The 24,743-nt window shown below is 44.1% G+C and overlaps 1 protein-coding gene across 7 annotated transcripts in view; it reads right to left on the bottom strand.

Moving 5' to 3' along the window:
- Window positions 1-24,743, bottom strand: part of LOC111146952 (propionyl-CoA carboxylase alpha subunit) — a 397,121-nt gene that overhangs the window by 56,202 nt on the left and 316,176 nt on the right. For 6 of the 7 annotated variants that reach the window (XM_022502702.1, XM_022502704.1, XM_022502701.1 and 3 more), the window contains one exon: window positions 19,475-19,528. The exons of the other annotated variant lie outside the window; for it this stretch is intronic. In XM_022502702.1, the coding sequence (XP_022358410.1) occupies window positions 19,475-19,528 (54 nt within the window). The remainder of the gene's footprint in view (window positions 1-19,474; window positions 19,529-24,743) is intronic. 7 annotated transcript variants of the gene reach the window in all.

Here is a 24,743-nt window from a genome sequence, read left to right as displayed (position 1 = left end):
CAAGGCTGTTGCAGAAAATAAATGACTCACATTTTGCTAGTGGGAACATTAAGATGGGGCAGGTGCTTCCGAAAACCACCTGGCAGCTCCTCAAAAAGTTAAACATAGAGTTGCCATATGACTCAGAATTCCCTCTTGGAGGTATCCATTCCAGAAAAATGAAGACATATGTCCACACAAAAATTTGGACAGGAATGTTCACGGCTGTGTTATTTGTAATAGCTAAGAAGATGGAAACAACCTGACATCCAACCTGAGGAACGGATACACCAACTGTGGTAGATCCATACACTGGAATGTTACTGGGCAAAAAATGAGCTACTGGAAGGTACGGGAGAGAGAAGCCCCTGAGAACACGATGCCAGGTGGAAGAAGCCAGTCACAAAACATCACGTCCATGTTTTCGTTTATATGCAATGTTCACAATAAGCAAATACACACAGGTGGAAAGATAAGAGGCTGCCAGGGGCTGGCAGAGTTGAAGGAGAATTGGGGGGGGGGGGTCATCTCCCAAAGGGAAAGAGGCTTCTTTCTAGGTTGATGAAAATGCTCTCAAATGGACTAAGAGTTGCACAGCCCTGTGAACAGATTAAAAACCACTGAACTGTACACTTCAAATGGGTGATTTGTGTAGAATGTGAATTGTATCTCAATAAAACTTTTATTTATTTATTTTTTAAATACGCCCGATGTGGGACTTAAACTCACAACTCTAAGATCAAGAGTCAAAGGCTCGGGACGCCTGGGTGGCTCAGTTGGTTAAGCAGCTGCCTTCGGCTCAGGTCATGATCCCAGGGTCCTGGGATCGAGTCCCACATCGGGCTCCTTGCTCATCAGGGAGCCTGCTTCTCCCTCTGCCTCTGCCTGCCATTCTGTCTGCCTGTGCTTGCTCTCTCTCCCTCTCTCTCTCTCTGACAAATAAAATCTTTAGAAAAAAAAAAAAAAAAGAGTCAAAGGCTCCACTGCCTGAGCCAGCCAGGCGCCCTTCAGTAAAAAGGCCTGAGAGTGAGCCATTTGAAAATGCTCTATAAATCAAAAACTTGACATCTTCTGGCCACAGGCAAAAGGTAAAAATGGGAATACAAGAGAGGCAAGTAGTGAACATGCAAAATAGCTACAAGAAAAACAAAAATAGTGACACTGCAATAAACATAAGCAAATTGTTTCCGGGGGCTGATACTTGGAATTATGATGTAAGCAGGACCCTAATTACATCAGTCAAAAATAACTACTATTTACATACAGAAAAGAAAAATGAGTCTTTAATTTGAAGATTCCACTTAAAAGTCGAATTAGCTTATCTGCATTTGAAATTGAAGAACAAAAGAGGCTTAGTATCTAACAGTTTCAACCTATTTTAGACAGATATTTATTAAATATTTATTAAAATGCTTTAGTTTGAAATAATGCTATAGGCACTAGAAGGAAAACAAATATGAGCAATTCAATTCTATACCTTCTGTTCAATAAAACTCGCTTCTCCGTGGCAGGTGGTACAGAGAATTCTACCCAGGGGGTTAATCAAAATTCCCTTGGAATAATTGAAAAGCATCTGCATTTTTTCCCCAGAAACCACAAAAAAGTCACAGTAAGCAGAACATATAATCTTGACTATTAGCACTGAGCCTGAGCCAACACAATGTGCTGTCCCCTGAAATTAAGTGACAGGACACAGTATCATGCCATAAGCTAGCGCTGTTTCCCCAGATGAGGCTGAAAAACTCAAGAAAATCACAAGACAGTGATAATAAGACGCATGTGTGGTGTGTTGTAGTGAAGCAAACCCTGTATTGTGACAAATGTAATCATTCTCAGAGCAGGCCAGGGCGGGGGAAGACCTCAGGGGTCACGAACCCCAACCTTTCATTGTACAACAAAGAAAACAGAGGTTCCGGAAGGTCACACCATCAGTTTAAAGCATTACCGGGGCTAAAATGAGATTTCTCAGGGCTCTTCCCATGAAATGTTTCTTCTGAGTATACGGACTCCCTGGGTAGGGCAAGGGGCTGCTTACCTAAGACATGGAAAATTCTTAGGAACTTCAAGAGCTGCCCTTGTAAAGCTCGGTGCAGAAGTGCTAAAACCAACCATCTGTGACAGTGCAGCACCAAAGAGTTGGGGGACAGTCACAATTCCCAGCAAAGGAACCTGTGTGTCAGTGTAAGGGAAGCCAGACTGTGGCTCTATAGTTTGGGTCCATGCTATTGTTTCAGTCGCCGCAGCCCTGAGGCACAGAGGGGACACAGACGGGGACACTGAAGGCTGTTCTTGCTGAAAGTCAGGGGTGACTTGCCAGATCTCAGCACAGCACAGGTACACCAGGCCTCTCTCTGCCCTAATGACACAGACCAGTTTTGAAATATTTCTGCCTAGCCAGCCTTCCTAATTATTCTGATACCACCGTTCAGCTGATGTTCCAGAGAACAGACTTAGAAGATTTGGTCATGGGAAAAAATATTCCTCACCTCAAAAAACAAAAACAAAACCTCATCTCAAATTAATAAACACATCCTCTGGGTTGGATGTCTTTTCTTTTCTTTTCTTTTTTTTTTTAAAGATTTATTTATTTATTTGACACAGAGAGGTCACAAACAGGCGGGGGCTGGGGGGGAGTAGGTTCCCCACCGAGCAGAGAGCCCGACGTGGACCTCGATCCCAGGACCCTGAGATCATGACCCGAGCTGAAGGCAGAGGCATAAGCCACCCAAGTACCCCCCCCTTTTTTTTAAGATTTTATGTATTTATTTGACGGGGAGAGACATAGCGAGAGAGGGAACACAAGCAGGGGGTGTGGGAGAGGGAAAAGCAAGCAGGCTTCCTGCGGACAGAGAGCCCAATGATGGCTCAATCCCAGGACCCTGGAACCATGATCTGAGCCGAAGGTAGACGCTTAACGACTGAGCCACCCAGGCGCCCCTAGATGTCAGTCTGTCTGAGTTTAGTTACTGTAGGTCAGTTCCCTTGAATCTGATTATTTCCAGGTTCTCTGTGTATTCATAGCGGCATTTTCTCCCCTCCTATTTGTTAAGCTGTTTTGACCTCCTGGAGGTCTTGCAGATTTAGGGAGAGACGGCCCCTCCGAGAGCTGGCAAACTCCTCCTAAGGAGAGTGAAGAACTTGGGAGCATGCCTTTCCTTTGCAAGCTAGCCATTCCTTCTATCTAGCTCACACGCCAAGCTAGTATTTATCCTGCCCTAACTCATCCCAGGGCCAGGTATGAGCCAGCCGGAGACCACCCCCTAAAGCCCAAAGCCCACTGACGTTCACAGAGCAGTCTCAAATCACTTACGCTGCCCTACTTCGCCTGCCTGTGGAAACCCCAATAAAGGCTCCTGTCCACGCATTCCCCGTGGCTCCTTTTCCAGTGCCCTGTGTGGTGCGGGGTGCCCCCTCCTCTTGGGAAATATAAGTAATCCTTGCAACGGCATTAACCTCTGCATCGGCACTCAATTACCTCCATCAATTAAAAACCCGCAGGACATTTCCGAGCACCCTGCCAAGGGAAGAGCAGATCTGCGGAACCACCGAAGGCCAGAATGCAGGCCACGCAGTGCGGGGGGTGCCCAGAGGCTCGAGGCCAAGGAACTCCCACCCCAGCGCCGCACTCACCTGCTCACAACCCGGCCTTCAAACCACGAGAGCTGCCGCGAGGAAGGCCCGGGCTTTGTGGCACGCGGCCACATGCCGCGCGCACACATGGAGCCCACAGCATGTATTTATATAGGTTTATTTTCAACAAATTGATAAATTGAGACCACAACATCTAATTGATCTTTCCCTCTGAGGAGCTGCGGCATAAACAGAGATGATGCAACAAGCAAACTGTGATGGACAAGCTCGAGATGTAAAAACGTCAGCTTTTTCTGAAATGAAATGCAGACACAATCAAGAACAGAAGAAAACAATATCACGGTCCTTTGGGTGGTAAGTGCAGACCCTGATTACGAGAAAATCTCATGTAGAGGGATGACACGTCAGTCGGAAGCTTGTGAAGAGACAAGTGCATACACAGAGAGTCATCAAATTAGGGCAAGACAGCAAAAACGATACACGGACATCCATGGACTTGGGGCCAGGTTCTTCCTGCACGTGATCAAGACGCCAGCAGTTTCTTCGGTTTACAAACGAGGGCTGGGTTAGGAAATCCAGAACAAGCAGGGTGGGACAGCTGCGGACTTAGGGGACATGCAAGCTTGCCAGGCATCAGACAACTTTGTGAAAGGTTGGGGAGATGGCCACAGGAGCTTCTAGGCCCTTCCATCATTACTGCCTCGACTCAGACTCTCAACTTCGGCACTACTGGGATTTTAGGTCGGGTAATTCTCCCGTAGGGGCTGTATCTTTACTGCAAGATGTTCATAAATGTCCCTGGTGAGGCTCGCTACAAGTTGTAGGAAATCTCCGCGCTGGGTTCCAGGAGCAGCCCACCACTTACAGCCACCAAAATGTCTCCAGACACTGCCACGGGTCCCCTGAGAAGCAAAACTCTCCAGGGTTGAGAACCACTAGTCCAGACTTATGATGCTGCAAAATACCGTGGGGCACTTTTATTTCAAAAACTACCCGTTATTCCCATAAATCCCTCAAGGGGGCTCGGGCTTTGACTGAATAAAACAGTGGAGGGTGCAGGGGGTTAAACACTTGAGCAAGAACAATTAATCTCTCACAACACACTTCAACGTGTATTCGGCAATCTCACCACCTAAATTATCAGCCAGGGGTTTCTTACATTCTGAGGGGAAAGACTTTCAGTCAAATTGCAGTCTTAATCTATGTTTAATATCTGGAATGATGACTTGCATAAATATTAACTTTTGTAAAAAAAAAAAAAAAAAAGAACATTCCGGAGCACCTGGGTGGCTCAGTGGGTTAAAGCCTTTGCCTTCGGCTCAGGTCATGATCTCAGGGTCCTGGGATGGAGCCCCGCATCGGGCTCTCTGCTCAGCAGGGAGCCTGCTTCCTTCTCTCTCTGCCTGCCTCTCTGCCTACTTGTGATCTCTGTCTGTCAAATAAATAAATAAAAATCTTTAAAAAAATGATAATAATAAAAAGAACATTTCCTCCCTGAACACCGGTAAGTCACGGAGGAGGCAGAGGACCCTGCCCGGTTAGCACCCTACCCCATCAAGCGGTTGGTCCCTAAGTTCAAACACCGCAGAGGAGGGTCGGTACGTGCCCCCCAGGCCCTGCTCGCACCGAGGCGAGCTGCTCCCCGCCAGGCCGTCGGGGTAACGAGGCCGGGCAGAGGGCCACTAAGACGACCTATGCCCGAACCACCCAGGTGCCGTGTGAAGGAAGCCGGGGCTTGTCAGCAGATGTGGGTTTGAATCCTGTCGCTGCCCCGAGCCTACGAGCCACACGGAGCAAAGGACGCATTTGTCACTGTACAAGGAGGCGCGGCCTCGTCTGTAAAGCGGGGCTTCCGCCGACGGTCTCAGTGGCGGGCACTGAAGGAGACGCCGCCGCCAGTGGCGGGCAGGAGGGTCTCCCTGGTCTGGCTGGCGGAGCTGCTGAGGGCGGGGGGGGGGGGGGGAGATCGGGGACACCGCGTACCCCGCGGGCGGCGGCGCAAGCTTCCGCGCTCTCGGCGTCCCTGTCCTGAAATCGGGCTCGACTTCAACTACGCGCGCTGCGCAGTCTCACGTGCTCGCCCCCCACCCCCCAGGCCTGGCGATGTCCCGGGGCGATCGGCGCTGACACCGGAGTCACTGCCTCAGCCGTCCCCACAGTCTGGAGGATTCACCGCACACGACTCGTCCGGCCGCTCGGGAAAGCCCCTCCTCAGCCACCCGCGCCAGACCTACCGGCGACCCCGCGACGCTCGCACGTCCTGCCGCGCCCTCTGCCAGGTACGTCCCCCACGTGTGTGGGGGGGAGGGGGCCGGAGGTGCCACAAACCTCACGGGGCTGCGCGCTAGATGCCGGCGGGGAGAGATCCAGAACTTCTCTTCCGGAGGCCACGGTGAGGAGGCGCTGCGGCGGGGCTCGCCGGCCTCCCCGGGAGAGCGCGGGTCTTGAACAAGATGGCGGCCCACAGAAAGGGCGGCAGCTTCTGAGGTAAGAGCGTCCTTAGGTGCCCTCCCTGCGGATTCGGCACGTGAGGGTCTTTGGGGAACTGTCCTTGGTAAATAGTTTAAAAAAAAAAAAAGACCCAAATAGACAGACTGCAAGTACACAAATGAGGACGTCCGCGAACAGCCGCCTGCGGCAGATGGACGCAAGGATCTGAGGAGGAGGAACCCCCTACCCACCTCCACAGCGGACGGTTAGAAATGTCGCTCAAGCAAGTCACACACGAGGTTGGCCAAAGTGGCTGATCGTTCTCTGCATGAGGCACTTGAGCAGGTGAGGATGTAAGATTTCGTAAGCTTCAGGCCACTGAAGAGTGTCACATCTGTTCTAGAGATTTCCTCTCTAGAACATTACACTTAGTGAAATGGGAAAGAAAACTCTGAAACCCCAACTGTTACATGTACTCTAAGCCACTGGCTCTGACATTGGGTGTTGGGGTGGGGGAGATCTGGTCCCCTGTCCACCGCCAGGGTCACCTGGCAATGTCTGGAGACAGTCTGGGCTCTTCTATCTGGAGAGGCGCTCTGGCGTCGAGTGAACAGAGGCCAGCAACGCTGCTAACCATCCCATAAGGCACAGCACAGCTTCCTAGAGTGAAGAATTACCTGGTCCCAAATGTCATTACCCCTGAGGTTGAAAAATCCCACTCTAGGCCAGAAATAAAAATGATCGCTGTCTGAGACGCCGGGATGGTACAGTCAGTTGAGCCATCTGAGTCTTGATTTCAGCTCAGGTCTTGGTCTCAGGGTTGTTGAGTTTGAGCCCCACACTGGGCTCCCTGCAGGGTGTAGAGTCTACTTACTTAAAAAAAAAAAAAAAAAAAAAAATCACTGTCCAATGGTTATACAATTTAAGAGACAGAGTTGATACTATGGACTTAATTAGACTTCTGGTTCTATGGTGTCCCTCCCCGGTTAAAAAAGATAAGTATTATGAATGTATACACTAATCAACTCAAATAATCAATACCCTCTCATTGTCATAAGAAATATCCAGAATATCAGTCTTACATTGGACTCGTAACACCAGTAATTTAATGTGTTTTGGGTATCCATTTCCTAAACTAGAAACTAATTCTACCATGAAGTGTCAAATGGATTCTAAATCCTACTCCTGGTGTATTTTCAACTATTTATACAAATGCAGATCTGTAAGTCTCACCTGGGACCTAGGGGATAAGCTTTGCTGAGAAAGGAGCCTGGGAATTTGCATTTTTACAGCAAGCTTTCCTGGCGATTCTTACACATGCTCAAGTTTGACAACCACTGACAGACTTTGATTTTATGAGAAAAGAGTTGCTGTTCCTGAAACATTCTCACCATAAGTTAAATAGCAACGATCAAATAATTTATAAATAAGGAATCAGTTATAAATATGGAATCAGCAACACAGAGCACTACGCCTCAGTGGCCTTAGAGGGCCTACACCGAACAGCATCCCTTCCAAGTGAGGCCAGTCTAAGACAGAGAGCCCTTGAGCACCACCATAAAATAATGATGTATCAGAAGTATTTTGTCTTCCAAACTCCAGATTTCCCCAGTCAAGACTGTCCGTGGGAAACATCCTTACTCTTCAAGGAAGTGGATTTTCTTAAGCATCTGGCTGCCACAGGTGCAGTTTTAAATATGTGCCTTATATCTAGCATTGAATGACAACTGGTATATTAACTGTGAGAGGCGAATGGTCACAACTTTTAAGAACAATAATTAGACTTCCCATATAAAAGATAAATATTTTTCTTCTGCAGACTGAGCACCGGTATGATCTCAATGGACAGTAGAAATTCAGATGCTAGCATGTGTCCAGGTAAACATGAAAAAGGAAGGAAAAACTGCAAGGCAAAATGAAGTGAATGGAAAGTGTATTAAATATGAGGGGGCTACAATAGTAGTTGAGCTACTATATGTCAAACACCTAGAAATACTTTCTTCTTCAACTCTCAGCACTCCCATTAAAATAGATGTCCTGCTGATAAAAAAAAATACTGAGGACCAGAGAGGTTAAGTAACTTGCTCAAATTCACAAAGGGGGTAAGCAGGAGATTCACACTCAGGGAATCAAGCTTTATTTAATAGCATTCTGTCCCTTATCCCAGCCCACCCCAATATCCACTAACATCCTGGTAGTGGTTTCTGGAAGTTTCTTATGAACATGTAACTCGGTAATAGCAAATATTTTTAACTGACTTTCAGAGTGTTATGTGCCTTTAAGATGAAGTCTAAGCTGCTGTATGGCTTACCTGTCTTAGAAAGTGAATGGCATCGAATAAGCATTCTAAAACCCTAAAGCATCATACAAAAATGTAAGGCGTGATGTTATTCATTAAAATTAATTTTATTAAAAAAATTAAAAAATAAAATTAATTTTATTTTAAGGACCTCTGGCAGATGGCAGCAGGATTTTGAGATACTTTGAAATAATTAGTGACACCCTAGGATACTGTGCAATCATGACTGAGGTTACTGAACTAAACTAAAACTAAACTGCTTTCTAATAGCCACATATAATATAAATGATTTAGATAATAGGTAGTGTCATTTTAAGAATATTAGAGAGACTCGGAGCCTCCTCCTCAGATGTGGACATTTCCCGGGGGGTCTAATCTGGGCCATTCCTCTCCGTCTTCACCATCCCATCCTCCTGGGCTATCTCAACCACCGCAGGCCTCAGATCTCACGTCTACTTGCTGACCATGCTCCAAGTAACATGCTTGCGCTTAATCGTCTTCCTCATCTCAAGACATCAGTGATGTTTCCTCAAACTTAAAACAGTCAAAAACCCAACTCATCACCTATCCCACCTTTACTCTGGTATAATTCTCCTCCTCTTCCTGTTTTTCTCCCTCAGGCTGAATCAGTTACCACATCTGGAAAGCTCAGAACCAGCTTCAACTCTGCTTGACACATAGAACTGGACCCCGGGTCCTCCTAGAGGCTCTCAAAGCCACCCTCTTCTTCATTTGTTCCCACAAGTTCCCTTTAAAATCAGCACAAAACAAACCACACCTCTCTTCTTTCAAATCCTTCCAAGTCTAGAGAATAAGGTCCCATCTCCCTGGCATAGCCCCGCATGACCTAGCTTCTGCCATTCTAGCCGCACCTGCCACCCTTGAGCAGGTACTCTGCTCGTCCTTAAACATCTGGGCACCCTCAAAGCCTCCGTGCCTTCATTTATTTTATTTCCTTTGCTTTCTCTACTTTCATCGCAGAGCACAGCTTCCGGACATACGGTCTCAGTCTTTGGATCAGAAAAAGGAAGCTTCTAGATGTACGCTTTCCTCTGCTGCTCTCAGCCTGTACGTGACCCATCTTGGCACTTAATGTGTACCTATGATGCCGGTTTGCATTTACCCGGAGCCAGCACACTGCTTAAGGGCAGAGACCAAATCACATTCATCCAGGACACTTCCTAGCACACAGTAAAGCAGGCAGTGTGTGATTTCTTTAAAAGTTTTGTGCAAAGTACGTAACATAATGGGATATTAATAATTGTGCTTTCCTATTATATACAGCATGCCAATTTGAAAGGCTGGAAAAGTAAAACTTAGTTACCTCCCAAAGGTTTATTCTTGGGTTGGTCACATGATACGCAGAACACGTGTCTCCACGAAAACAATGTTCAAGAGTAAGATTACATTTAAATGCCATTTCCTAAAATCTTATTTTAGGGACATTTTGGCTGGAATTTTGCATATGTGGGGAAAAGGCAAGATAGAATGCTACAGAAATACTTTTCTGTAGTATGTAAAATGTATCTAAAGAACAGAGAGACTTGGGGGACACATGGGTGACTCAGTGGGGTAAGGGTCCAAACACGATTTCAGCTCAGGTCAAGGTCTCAGCCCCCAGTCAGGCTCTGCGCTGGGCGTGGAGCCTGCCTAAGATTATCCCTCTTCCTCTGCCCCTCCACTGCCTCTGTCTCTCCATCTCTTTAAAAAAAAAAAAAGAGGGGCGCCTGGGTGGCTCAGTGGGTTAAGCTTCTGCCTTCGGCTCAGGTCATGATCTCAGGGTCCTGGGATAGAGCCCCTCATCGGGCTCTCTGCTCAGCAGGGAGCCTGTTTTCCCCCCTCTCGCTGCCTGTTTCTCTGCCTACTTGTGACCTTTGTCTGTTATATAAATAAATAAAATCTTTAAAAAAAGAAAAGAACGAAAAAAGAACAGAGAGACTGACTCATCAACCCCCTACAGAATGTCTGCTCCGTGGCCTCCACCTGATGCCTATGGCTGGACAGGAAAAGGATCAGGAATAAAGAGAACGTGACCCAGTGCAGGTGGAGCCCTGTGTAGATGGGACAGAAGTGGCCCTCTGATGAAAGCTCTGGGGTTTTATGCCAGACACTTCCCATCTCCCCCCAGTTTTCCCCATCCAAGGAAATCGAGAGCGGTGCAGCTGGGCAGGGGAGCAAATCCCAAGGGGGCAATTCAGTCAAGCGGTGGGCACAAATGAAAAGCCCAAGCCAGTGTGCTTGGGGTGGCTGCAAATGCAGGCTGGGACACGGACAAGCATGTCAGAAACCCCTATAAGTCATCATTCACTCCCCAAACCCCACTAACACATATCAGAGAAAGGGATGGGCTACAGAAGGGAGACACGGCAGATGGCGATTACAGGAGTCGGAGGGGCTGCTTCCGAAGTCGTAAGGGATACAAGACTGAACAAATTCCCTGGAAGTTTATTTTTGGAAGACAATAATAACCCCAAACTGTATGACATCATTTCCTTCTCAAGAGTACAGATGCAGAAAAACTAACACACACAGTTCTTTTCATTTTCCAATTATTTGGAGTTCAAACAAATGGGAGTTTACTCTATCAAAATTCCATATCCATACGTGAGTTTTCAGAAGATGGAGAACTTTCAGATGATGTTTCTACGTCTATAAATATGAATAATGCAGATTCTGGATCCTATGTTATCAGATGACAAGATACAGCCTAAGCTTCAGCTCGTGCTAATTAAACGAATCAATTAAGAGACTACAGTTGCAACTGTGTAGCTGCTGTTCTATAGTAGCAATAACAACCCCGCAGGGAGGTCTTTTACTACATTAAAATGCTGTCCTCCACAACTCCATCTGATATTATTAGAAACAGTTATTTGTGTCTTGCTGTCATATTAGTAGCGAAGGCAAATTATGGAAATATGCAGACCAGAATGGTCCCAGTATGAGATCAGGTTGGGTTTTCAGCCTCCAAGGGAACAACTGCTGAAATTCCAAAGTTCCCCAAAGTTCTTTAATGGAACTGATAAATCTATCAGCACAGCATCCATTTAGAAACTAGGTAAGGGTCACATATTTACATACTTTCCTGCTAAGCTGATACAATTCAACGAGACGAATTATCATATTAAGTTTACCCTCCTGAGTTAAACTGATGGAGTTCAAAATTGTTTTCGATGGTTGTCATTAATCGCTGTTACTTCGTAAACGCTTACTTTGAAATCTAATTGTGCTGGCGTATCAAGGGTCATATTAATAGCATTCTTAATGGTAAATCTTTGTAAAACATGTTTATTCTACTGATATTATCACTCAAGCTTTCAAGGCTAATAAGAAATAAAGTATATTTATTATCAATAAAAACTTAATTTAAAATGTACAATTTGAGATTTAAATTAGCTTTAAGAACTTCAGCATGATTTGGTTTCATTAAGATCTCTGGCTAAGCTTCAAAGACATATAATTTGATAGTTCCTCAAGAGTCCTTGGGCAAATGCCAATAGCACAGCTATGAAGAAGCTCTTTATTGTACTCTAAGCTTATTTTCGCTTTGGGGCAATATGCATTGTTTTCACAAGGAAAAAAAATATCTTGGTGAGATACGTATAATATTATAGTACTTAAAAAATAATGGTACTTTAGAAATTAAACATAAACAATAATTACAAAACTTTGGAATAAAATGGTAACTTCTGCATTAAAATCAATTAAGAAAATATTCATCCTAATGGTAAAGCAAAGTTCAAAGGGCGCCTGGGTGGCTCGTTGGTTTGGTGTCTGCCTTCAGCTGGGGTCATGATTTCAGGGTCCTGGGATCAAGTCCCATATCGGGCTCTCTGCTCAGCGGGGAGCCTGCTTCTCCCTCTTCCCCTGCCTGCCCCTCTGCCTACTTTGCTCTCTGTCAAATAAATAAATAAATAAATAAAATATTTTTTAAAAAATAAATAAAGCATGGTTCGAGTGAGTAATTCCGGTTAAGTAAAACACTGACTTCCTCCATTTCTTTGTGAGCTTATGCTATCTGATGTACACAAATTCACAGCTTCATCAAAAACATGCAAATAGAACAAAACTGAGACAACTTAACAATTTTTAATAGGTACATATATCTTGGAAAAATTCTGGGATATGTAGCTTAGCAAATATACTGGCATATATGGTGTCTATTAAGGATTATATGTTTGTGTCCCTCACCTAAGCTTGAACAACCCCCAATATGATGTTATTTGTATGTGAGTAGTTTGGGAGGTAGCTGGTTTAGATGAGGTCGAGAAAGTGGGGCGTTCATAACGGGATCAGTGCCTTATAAAAGAGAAGAAAGATGACCCACTATGTGGTACACCTGAAACTAATGTAACACTATGTTAATTAACTGGAATTAAAATGAAAGCTTTAAAAAAATAAAAAATAAAAGAGAGGACAGCCCAGCATTGTCTGCCGTGTGCGGACACAACTCTCAGGTGGCCACCTTCAAGCCGGGAGGAGGGCCTTCACCAGGAACCAAATCTGCTGGCACCTTGATCTCGAACTTATACGCCTCTAGAACTGTTAGAAATACAAGCCTGCCGTTTAAACCACCCAGTCTATGGTATTTTGTCAGAGCGGCCTGAACTAAAATACTCGTCCTTAGCAGTTATGGCAAAAACCGGACCGCACAGTAAAGTGATCTGTTTTTAAGACGCTCTGATGGTGAACAGCTCTACCTGCAAGTCACAGAGGCCTGGTTTTGCATCCTGCTTCCGCCAGTTCTCAGCACAGAACAGTCATTTAAACTCTAAGGCTCACCCTGTCTTCTGAAAGTGAGGTGTGCCCTCATGGGTGTTTCTGCATGTCTGAGAGTGGGGCAGAGGTGATGGTAACAGGTAAGAAAACCCTTGGGAAAGCAGACGGCAGTACACAAGCCAGATATGAATAAGGAATGATGCTCTGTTTATAAAATATACTTTCAGATAGTTTATAAAATATACTTTCAGATAAATACCTGAGTTGGTTTTCAACTTTTCCTACATGTCAAATACGCTTTCATGCCCATCTATGTAGAGCGTACACTGGGTTGAACACTGCCATCCAAAAATTCATGTCCAGCTGGTATTTCAGAATGTGACCTCATTTGTGAAGAGGGTCTCCGCCGATGTAATTAGCTAAGAAGAGGTCTTACTACATACGGGTGCAGAGATTTCCAGTGACGGGTGTGCTCAGATTTCTCCGACTGAATATACACAGACCTGGCAAAGAAAGCCATGTGAGGACAGAAGGAGAGACGGGAAAGATGAAGTTACAAGCCAAAAAAGAGCAACCAGTGCCTCAAAGACCAGAAGCTGGGAGAGACACACAAAGCCGATTCTCTGGGAGCACCTCCAGGAGGAGCCAAGCCTGCCCACACCCTGATTTCAGACATCTCATCTCCTAAACTCTCAGAACACGATTCTGTTGTTTGAAGCCACCCAGTTCGTGATAATTTGTGGTGGCAACCCTAGGAAACAAATACAGTCCTATATCCTACATATTGGGCACAGTAACGAAACTGATAGCTACTAAAGGTTAAAATGCAGATGATCTGAATTCATACCTACAGCCAAGTCCAATATGCTCCTCTAAAGCACAGAGGCACAAATTTCATCTCAGTGCCTCCTACTAATTCAGAAGAGTTTGCTTTTCATTATATAAAAATACTGCTTAACAATTTTTTAAAAGAGTTTTTTTTTTGAGAGAGAGAGAGCATGAGCAGGGGGGAGGCGCTGAGGGAGAAGCAGGTTCCCTGCTGAGCAGGGAGCCTGACATCAGACCCGATCCCAGGACCCTGGGATCATGACCTGATGGGTGTTAGAATAAGCTAGGTTAGGCTTTAAAAATAACACTGAAATCACAGTCCAGTACAGTGCCCAGGCTCCAGCCTTCCCCAGGGACCCATGCTACTAGGGACTCAACAAGCAGGCAAGTAGGTCCGGGGACCTAGGGAGCTCACTCCTGCTCTTGGCTGTCCCTGACCAGAAGTGCAAGACATCACTGTAAGGAAACAATTCTCCATAGGTCTCTCATGCTTCTCTTCTACTACTCGTGAGCACGGCACTGACTATCCTTCATTCTGGACTATGTTTTCAAGGCTGTTTGCTATACAAAGACAGAGACAATGTCTCCCTCAGAACAAAGGAAAGGCATGCTCACTGCCCATATAGAAGCTCGGGGTTCTCTGAACTAGACTCAGGTTCCTCTACCGTACCACAACCCACTGTGTGAGTAGGTGTCCTCCCGCCCTCCTCACACCACCCTGTGGGAACCAGAGCTCAGGAAAATGATGCAAAAATAATGATATCCTGGCTACCGCTACTGTTGTAATAAACCATCCTTCATTTCTGACCCCGGAGTCTTGTCTCCTCTACCAGCATCCATGACTCTAGGGGGCTGTCAGCTCCAAGTAGGGTAAAATCTCAGACCTTCCACAGTTTTGTTTTGTTTTTTTAAGATTTTATTTATTTGACAGAGAGAGAGAGAACACAAGTAGGCAGAGAGGGAGGCAAGGGGTGAGGGGAAGCAGGCTCCCTGCTGAGCAGAGATCCTGATGTGGGGCTCCATCCCAGGACCCTGAGCCAAAGGCAGAGGCTTAACCCACTGAGCCACCCAGGCGCCCCAACCTTCCACAGTTCTTGACAGTCACTTCCATTCACAGCTCCTGGTTGGAGCTACTCATGTGGTCTGACCCAATTCACGGTGCCTTATTAAAAGTGCAAATGACATAAAGAGACTAAACTCATGCATGTATCCAGTCTCACTGCACAGAAAGAGGAACAGACTAAATGCAGAAAAATATGTTCTACTTCCTTAACGGTGAGGAGGTTAACTAAAACCACAATGAGGACACTACTGACACCGGCAAATATGAACAAGTCTGATGACAGCAGGTACTGGTGAGAACGTGGAACCAAGTGAACTCATTCGCCGCATACTCGATGCTCATCGGTCCTACCGAACCTCTGGCACATATGCAATCAGGATCATGTGCTCGTGGGCATAAATGTTTAGGGCAGCATGGAGTTAGAGCCAAGACACTAGAGACCACCGGGGAGGCCATCAACAGTGGAGGTGACCTCACCCACACCAAGGAGCCAAACGACCAAGTCATATGCGACTACTGAATATACTCCCATGCATATCAAGCTTAAAAGCATGCAAAGCTTAATTGTTTAATATTTAAGGATGCATTTATGTGGGAAAATTTTAAAGAAAAGGAGTTTTAAAAATTAGGAAAACGCTCTCTGTGAAGGGGAGAGAGAGAATATCTGACAGATAGGATTAAGAAGGCGCACATAGGGGCGCCTGGGTGGCTCAGTGGATTAAAGCCTCTGCCTTCGGCTCAGATCATGATCCCAGGGTCCTGGGATCGAGCCCCGCATCGGGCTCTCTGCTCGGCAGGGAGCCTGCTTCCTCCTCTCTCTCTGCCTGCCTCTCTGCCTACTTGTGATCTCTATCTGTCAAATAAAATAAAATAAAATCTTAAAAAAAAAAAAAAAGAAGGCGCACATAGTAAACCTCAGAGTTAATGATGACTTTTGTGTTTTTTTAGAAAAATTCTAGTGGGTATACAGGTCTTTACTTTATCATTACTCTTTGTGACTGACAAATATTTTATGTTATTTTACACATATTACAAATATGTAAAGTATATTTATAACATTTTATATCGTATTTAATATTTCTATATCTAATAAAATCTAATTTTAATAGGGATTTATTTTATTGGTAAATAACCAAATGGTAATTTTTAAAGTTCAAAGTGTGTAAAAAATGAATTAAATTACTAATTTTGAAGTCTATACCTTTTCTGAATTGAAATAATAACATTGTTTAACTTTATGGATGCTACAAAAGTCCTTCTTAAAATTAAACTCTTCTTTGAACATTGAATGTCATGTTTAACAATATTCAAAAGCCAACCTGTATGGAAAATTCTACAAGGATTCTCACAAAGACAAAGTGTGTTTGAGAAGTTTTTCCTTTACCAAGTGACCTGCTAGTGCTCTTGCTGACTGCAAGCTCTGGAAACTGAACCTGCTTTAGAAAATGAGGATCGAAGCAGCACGCGCTAGCTGGAAATGACCGTGCATCCGTCCTCGCAGTCCCGCTGTCTCAAAACCTTTGCTTTCTCTCTTCCATACTGATGACTATTGCTAAGAGAACACGCAGACAAATGCATTGTCACAAACCGCAGTGGCCATCCCAACCGCTGTGATGCAGAATTTTACAGTACTTAGAAATGACTCTAAACTCTGACACTCCCTCTCTGTACAAACTCCATAAACAATGTGGAAAAAATCTCTGGGGTTTGTTAGCAAGTCACCTATGTCGGGCGGGGCTGGGGGAAGGGTATCAGCTGTATAAACAGGTCTGTTTTTTGTGAGTGTGTGTGTGTGTGTGTGTGTGTGTGTGTTTCCTACCATAGTTTAGGGGCCTTGAAGTGGACGAAAAGAAAGAACAGAGAAATCGGAGCCCCCTTGTTTGCTCTGCCCACCAACTAGCTGTGGACCCTTGGCAAACTGAGCTCTCTTTTCCGATAAGCTCCTTGTCTGAGAAAGACGGATTCACTGCTAAGGCCCCTATGCTTTTCCTTTTCCCCGTTTGTTTCTGTGTTTGCTTTCTTCTTTTTTAGGTCTAATCCTTGGGTCCCATGCTTGCCAATGTCACGAATTCACTCGACAAGCATTCGCTGAGTGCCTGCGAGGCCCAAAGCCCGGTTCTGAGATCAGGGCGAGAGCAGTGGACACCAGGCAAGAGCCCTGTGCTCCCGGAGCTCAGTTCATGCAAGTGGGAAAGCCGGCCAAGAAACAAGTTTTTCAAAAAAGTAAAATGTGTCAAACAGGAAAGTATGTCAAATAGTGATAACCGCTGAAGAAAAAGAACAGATCGGAGGAAAGGTGGTCCAACTTTCAAACGGTGTGACCAGGAAGCCGTCCCCGAGGCAGTGGCTGTTGTGTAAAGGCTTGAAGAAAGTGAGAGAAACTTCTGTGCAGGTGTCAGGGGGGGGTCGGTGGCAAACAGTCCTGGAGGAGGAAAGCCAGATGAGGAGCCCCTGCGGTGTGTGCCCGACATGTGTGAAGAAGAGTAACACGGCCAGCTGACCTGACTGATAGTTTTAAAGGATCAAGTTGACGGTTAAGTTAACAGCAGGCCACGGAGCAGGGGCAGAGCTGGGAAGACGACTGCTGTATTTCAGACGAGCGATGAAGAAGGCTTTGGTCCAGCTGGGGGCAGTGGAAGTGGTAGAAGAGAGGAAGTGGTAGAAGGAGAACAGGGGCTTTTAGCTCATGTAGCCATTTTCCAAGACAGGAAAAAACTGCAAGAGAAACGCTTTGTTTTGTTTGTGGGTTTTGCCTGTGGAGAGAGCTCAGTTTTCAATACATGACATGGTGAACTCTATTAGAATCCAAGGAGAGAGTGAGTGCAGACACAGAAGTACCCATGACCTGTTGCATGAAAAGTTCTGTGATTCTATTTCTAGAAGAACATGGGCACGCCACATTCTGTTTGGCTTTGCTTCATTGTGTGTTGCAGATACTATGGGTTTTTGTTTTTTGTTTTTTGTTTTTACAGATTGAAAGTTTGTGGCAAACCAGCACTGAGCAAACCTGCACTGAGCAAACCCGTTGGCGCCATTTTTCCAACAGCATTTGCTCACTTCCCGTCTCCGAATCACATTTTGGTTAATTCTTACAATATTTCAAACTCTCATATTATGATTATACTTTATTATTACTGTATTGCTGTGACCTGTGATCAGTGACTATAATTCACTGAAAGCTCAGATGATGATTAGCATTTTATAGCAATAGAGTATTTTCATTTTTATTTTTTAATAGTTTGTTTATTTCTAGTACTCTCTACATCCAACATGGAGCTCCTACTCACAACCCTGAAATCAAGAGTCACATGCTTCTCTGACTGAGCCAGCCAGGCACCCCTAGCAATACAGTGCTTTTAAATTAAGGTATGTGCACTGTGTTTTTAGACATAATGGTTTGCATACTTAAGAGACTACATTGTAGTGCAAACATTACTTTTATATGCACTGGGAAACCAAAAAATTCATCTGACTCATTTTCCTGCAACATAGGCTTTCTTGCCATGGTCTGGAACCAAACTCACAATATCTCCAAGGTACATATCTATTGCTAATAATATAAATGCCTCTAGAGGATGGGATGTGTATACTTCTGTGATGGTAAATTTTATGTGTCAACTTGGCTAGGCCACAGTATCCAGATTTTTGGCCAAACGTTATTCTAGATATTTGTATGAAGGTATTTTTCAGATTAACATTTAATCAGTAGACCCTGGGTAAAGCAGATCACCCCCCATAATCTGGGTGGGCATAATTCAATCAAATCAAGAAAAAAGACTGACCTCCCAAGCAAGAAAGAATACTACAAGTACACGGTCTTTGGACTTGAACTCCAACTACTTCCTGGTCTACTGTGCAGATTTTGGACTTGCCTCCTCTCCCCACCCCCAACCCCACAAACTTATCCTGCTGGTTCTCTTTCTTTGGAGAACCCTAATTTCTTAGGACATGCACTGAAATAATATTTAAAATTTTAAATTAAAAAAAAGCAAGGAACAACTTATTGATCAGAAAAACAAAAATAACTATAAATCTCAGGGGCAACACTTAAAATTTATGTAACATTAGTCCAGTGCCTACACATATACTACCATATATGCTGCAATACATAAACTGTACATGCCTTGATACACATGTGAACTAGAAATGCACATATTAATGTGTTTCATATCACAATGGCTACAAAATCACGACTCTTCTGATCTAAGCCACAGGCCTCTCCTCTGATATTCTCAATAAACTCATAGAGCAAACAGAAATACCCAACGTGAATTCCCAACCTGAACAAGGTACCCAAAAAACGTTAAGAGACATTTTACAGATTATAAATGATATACAGCAAATGAATACATGGAGAAATGTTCAAATCACATAGGCAGTACACAGAGAAATGCTAAATAAAACAATAAGGTACCGTATTGTTTGATCATACCTCATTGGTGTGATTGGTAATAGCAAAATAAAACCATAATGAAGACAAGTTCAAATACAAGGGCTAAAGCTAGTTGGACGCTTCTTTTCCTCTGTAATTTTGTGAACATACAATATAATAATCCTTTCATACTTACCACTGTACCAAGAAACTGAATGCTCATGTTTCCACCTGCTTCTCGAGAAAGGCACTGGAAAAAAAAAAAAAAAGAAGTGTATAATGAATTCACATCCACACAAAAATGTGTACATCAATGTTCATAGCATCATTATTCCTAATAACCAAATAATCTAAATGTCCATTAACTGGTACACGGGTAAACGAAATCTGCTATATTCACACAATGGAATATTGTTCGGCCATAAAAAGGAAGGCAGTACTGACATGTGTGACAACAGAAAGCCGTCACAAAGGACCACGTATTATAGGACTCCACTGTACATGAAATGTCCAGAATGGCAAATCCACAGAGACAGGAAGTAGATTAACACAGTCTGACGGTCCTATGCAGAAGACCCGCAGCTGCCCTAGAGACTTCCCGGTCGTCACAACTTCTTGGGCTAGCACAGGCTGCCTAAGAACACACAAAATGTCACATCTTTTCATTAGCGTAGATTACTTTATACCACTTTTCAAGGAAAGGACTGAAGGAATTTCTTGATTCCCTAAGAAAATGAGGGTGGGGTGGGGGAGGGGAAGGTAAGGTGGAGCTTCACGGACCTCTCAACAATTAGGAGCAAAAGTAATGAAGATATACATAAACTCTGGCTGTCCTACTGAAAAAAGAAACGTGCTCCTAACTCTCGAGCAGGGTGCCAAGCATCAGAGATTGCCAGTGCCAAGTCTGGAACAGTAAGAAAGGGCAGCAGATTGTATAGATGCATTAGATAAAGCTATCCAAGGAAAGAGAAGATGCCCTAAGCCTTCTTCAGACTGCTCAAGAAAAAGCTAAGACCTCATGGCTTGGGTAAGAGACATCTTTGGAAGAATTATCTAGCACAAGTTCAAGAAGTCTATTCCTTAGTACCTAAGTAACAGAGATAGTAAGAAATGATTCTTCGCCATGCTTTACGTGGGGCATTCCATCTGACTGAGACTGGAGAAGCAAGCCCACACTAAAGCCAGTAAGTCTAGGGGGAAAAAGAAAAATTTCTTCATGAAGAGGTTCCACAACTTTCTGAAGCCCAGAAGTCAAGTCCTATCCAGTAAGTCTGAACTCTTAACTTATCCTATTATTCTTCTTGGATAATAGTCTCTATACAAAAGTAAGCAACTTCCTAAAGAACTTGTGTGTTCAATCAAATGATAATTTACTTATCGATCAGTTGAAGCATTGACACAGCATGGGAGTGGTTGTGCTTTTACCAAACTTTAAGAAAAACCGGGTATAAAGCACAGATCAAATTCCTTTTAGAAAGGAAGGGAGGGAAGAAGGGAGGAAAAAGAGAAGAAAGAAAAGGGAGGAAGGGAAGAAGGGAGGAAGGAAGGGTAGCTGCCTGAGGAACAAGGACTGGGAGGAAATGAGAAATGCCTGCTAATTAGTACGGGGTTTCTTTCCATGTTGGTGAGAAGGTTCTGTTAGTTGATTGTGGAGATGGTTGCACAACTCTGGGACCAGAGTAAAAAACACTGGCTTGTGCACTTTGGGTGAATTGTGTGGTATGTGAATTCTATCTCAATAAACCTGTCATAAAAAGTTAGCATTTGTTTAAAATAACAAGAGGACACCACAATTCTTCATCCAGAGACTACTGAAAACAAACATAACCTTTATGTTATGCAAGTATTTGTAAATAGAAAAGCTCAAAGTGAATACAATATGACTTATGTGTATCTTGCTCGATTTTTAGCTTGCTATAAATAGATAACTAAATAGTTCACTGGAAGTAAATCATACTTTTATTTTTCCCCAGATAATTCTCACCCATAAAATTGCTCTGTTCATTCTTAACCTGTTTTTCAAAATTCTTTCTTTCTGGGCTACTCAGAAAGGGTTCAACGGCTTCAAAGACTCCACAAAAAAATTAAGCAGTTCTAACTAAGTAGCTGTGGGCTTTTTTTCTTTTTTTTTTTTTTTTAAGTTCCCAGATGTAGCCTTGGAGGGAGGGCTTCCTGTCATGGACTATAATAGAAATATGCTAATTTTATCCCTTTTTTAAAAAAGTGTAGGTTTACCAACCCTAGTTTTAAGATCACTCAAGTCCTAGAACCCAGAGAAAATCTCCAGAATTCCAGCTCAGGCCCCAGTTCCTTAATTGAGGGAAGTTAGATCAGTCAGAAGGAAAGTGGATTAATGCACCAAGACAAGAAGATGGTCACCTCACCCACAAGTCCTGCCCCGGTGACTCAGCCCAACCGTAGTCTGACCAGCACACTCAGCGTGGTGTGTGTGGTACAGTGCAGAAATAAATGATAACTCAGTAGGATATATCCATAGTACAAAATATACTAAGTATTAATGGATAAGAGGCCAGACCAGCTAGATGCCCAAAAAGGTTAAGGAAGACTTACAGATACACAGTAGAGCTGGGTACTAAAAAATGAGCAGACATTCTCCAAAAGGAAAATAAATGAAACACTTTTGGTCAGATGGGCCAGTGTATGCAAATTTCAGCTGAAGAAAAAGCATGGTGAGTTTAAGGCATGGTGAATCGTCTCATATGGCCAGAGATCGGTTTGGTTAATAGAGTGAAGGGGCAGGAAAGGAAAACTGAGAAGGAATTACAGAGCCAGGTCCCATCTTGCACAGAGTTCACACTTAACCGGGTTCTTATACTTAAAAACTGGGGAGTAACATGGTTGTTTTAGAAAGACTGATGGTCTAATGTAAGGCTGAGGATACAGAGGAATGGGGGGGGGGGAGCTGGGCTGGGAAACCAAGGAAAATGCAGCAGGTGGCAATCACTAGGGGGGTGGCGGGTAGGGGGCTCAAAGGCTAGATAGAGGTGAACCCCAAAGCAGAACTAAGCCTGTTTTGTTCACAGGAAATTAGATTTGGAGGGCAAATGGACCTCAAAATCTACATTTTGTTTTACTTATGAGGAAATTAAAGATGCAGCGATATAAAAGTAATTTGCCTACACTGCAACAGAAGAAGAATGCTAACCCCAGCAGTTGTGCAGGGTTGGGACAGCTCTACTGTGCACCACAATCTCAGACCCGATCAGCACTTAGGGGGTGAGCTCTTTTAAGGACAAGGACCATTTCTTCTACTTCCTCCTTAATCCCAACAGCATGCAAGTCAGTGCCACAGAAATGAAAATAAAAAATCAATCTTCAAGAATTCTGAAATTTTTCCATACTATGAAAGACCAGAGTGACCTACATATCTCTCAATCTTCGACCATCTTGTGGAAGTTTTGCTGGGAGAGTTCAAGGTGTGGCTGTCAAAAAATTAGGGAAAGTGCTGGAGAATGACGCAGACTGAGGACAGGTAGTCCAATGATCCGCTGACCTCCCTGCTGCTGGTATTTTAAGAGCAGTGAGGAAAATACTCAGTGAAAGCATCGCCATTACTACAAACTTAGGACTCAACCCAGCAGCAGTTAAATCTTCCTTCCTCAGAAGTCTGAGGCACAGATCCAGAATCCTGTCCGTATTTACCAGAACAGAATCAGCACAATTAATCACTTCTATCATGCAGCAACACACTTAATCCTAACAGCTGTTCAGAGTGAGAAATTTTCTGATTGAAAGTGTGGCTGTTGGATTCTGGGAAGATGGCGGCGGTGGCAGAGTTTCTGAATCTTCCACAGAAACACTGAGGAGGCCCGGGGTAACAAACATCCCTAGTCCCCCAAATGTTGTCTACAAATACCACTTCCCACTTCCCACTTCAAGAAATCAAGGTTTCTCGGCAGAACGGCTGATCCTGGGTTTGGGGTAGAAATGAGGCTGCTGTATCTTGTCACACCAGAAAGCAGCGGAGCTATCAAAGATTGGGGCCACGTTAGAAGGACTGAAAAAATTCCCTGGCCAGAGCTGGCGAAGTCTGACTGTCAATAAGGATTATAGCTGCGATGGATTGAAGCAGACCAGGTATGTTTGATCCCATGAGTTCAAAATGGATACCAGAAATAAAAACAAAACACCCTCATTTAGTCACTTTTGGAGAATAATAGGGAACCAACTCTCTGGAAATTGCAAAGTCAAAAGAAAGGGTCCAGCATTTATCTTTTCTATGAAAACTGCAGTCCTGGATAACCTAAGAAGGTGTTGATATAGAGTTTCTCTTAAAAGAATGAATCCTGGTAAATGAACAAAAAATGACAATATTGGAACATCGTTTTGTAAACCTTGATGAATTTATGGACTGAAGCTTGAGCATCAAGGGAGGGGCGACCAGACAGTGTCTCTTACAGAGGCACGACTCAGTCTCGCTGAAGATAATGGCAACCAAATCTGATTACACCTCTAGGTCCACCTATCAATTTATAGAAGACAAAGGATGGAGGACATGTTAAGCCACACCACTGGGATGCAATCAGCTCAGTTCTGACAGTGGAAAACTGTACAGGACAAACGATCCCATTCCTTCAACAAATAAAATGCAAAGAATAAAAAAAAAAATTCCATAGCCATTTCCCTCCAGCTACTGTCCCCTTTACCCTTCACAGCCAGCCTCCTTAAAAAGTTGTCTCTCTTCATGGTCTCTACGTTGTCCCTTTCCATTCTCCTTTGAACCTGTTCCCATGTGTTTTCCCCCATTGTCTGTAGGCCTTCTCATCAAGATCATGTACGATTTCCACATTCCCTTCCCTATCAGTAGCAGGCTTTGTCCTCATCTTCTCCAGCAATGTTATGCTATGAACTGCCAATGATTCTCTTTCCCAAACACAATTCTTTCACTGACTTCAAGGATATCCATGCCCCTGGTTTTGGTCCTACCTCCCTGGCAGTTCTTTCTTAGCCTTCTTCGTCTCCTCATTCAATTTCTACCTACAGAAACTGAATGAGCTCCAGGAAGCCCAGTCCTCAGCTCTCTCCTCTTTCTCGTTTACTTTCTTTCCCTGTGTCATCTCACCCACATCCATGCTTCCCCCCAACCCCCACGCCCATCTTAAAATAAATCAACTACTCTGAAGCATGACTTAGGTACAAAAGACTGCATTCCATTTAAAGTACAGAATTCAATGACTTTCTACAATTTTGAGAAACCACCTCCACAATCAACATGCAGAACATCTCCACCACCCCCAGTATGTTCTTCCCGCCCTTTCACAGTCCAATCTTGGTCAATGCCCCCAGGCAACCACTGATCTGCTCTCTAATAAAGGAGTTCATTTTAGTCATTTAGTTTAAAATTCCTTAGCATCTTTGCCAATAATCCACTGACCTAGATCTAGTCTAGATCTACTTCTATACTTCATTCTGTTCTACGTATCTCTCTACCAATACCATACTGT

Source organism: Enhydra lutris, unplaced genomic scaffold (genome assembly GCF_002288905.1).
Source record: "Enhydra lutris kenyoni isolate GAN:26980312 unplaced genomic scaffold, ASM228890v2 scaffoldscaffold15, whole genome shotgun sequence".
In the NCBI taxonomy this organism is placed as follows: domain Eukaryota; kingdom Metazoa; phylum Chordata; class Mammalia; order Carnivora; family Mustelidae; genus Enhydra; species Enhydra lutris.
The sequence above is the reverse complement of the archived record's forward strand: the minus strand, read 5'-3'. Positions and strand labels throughout refer to the sequence as shown.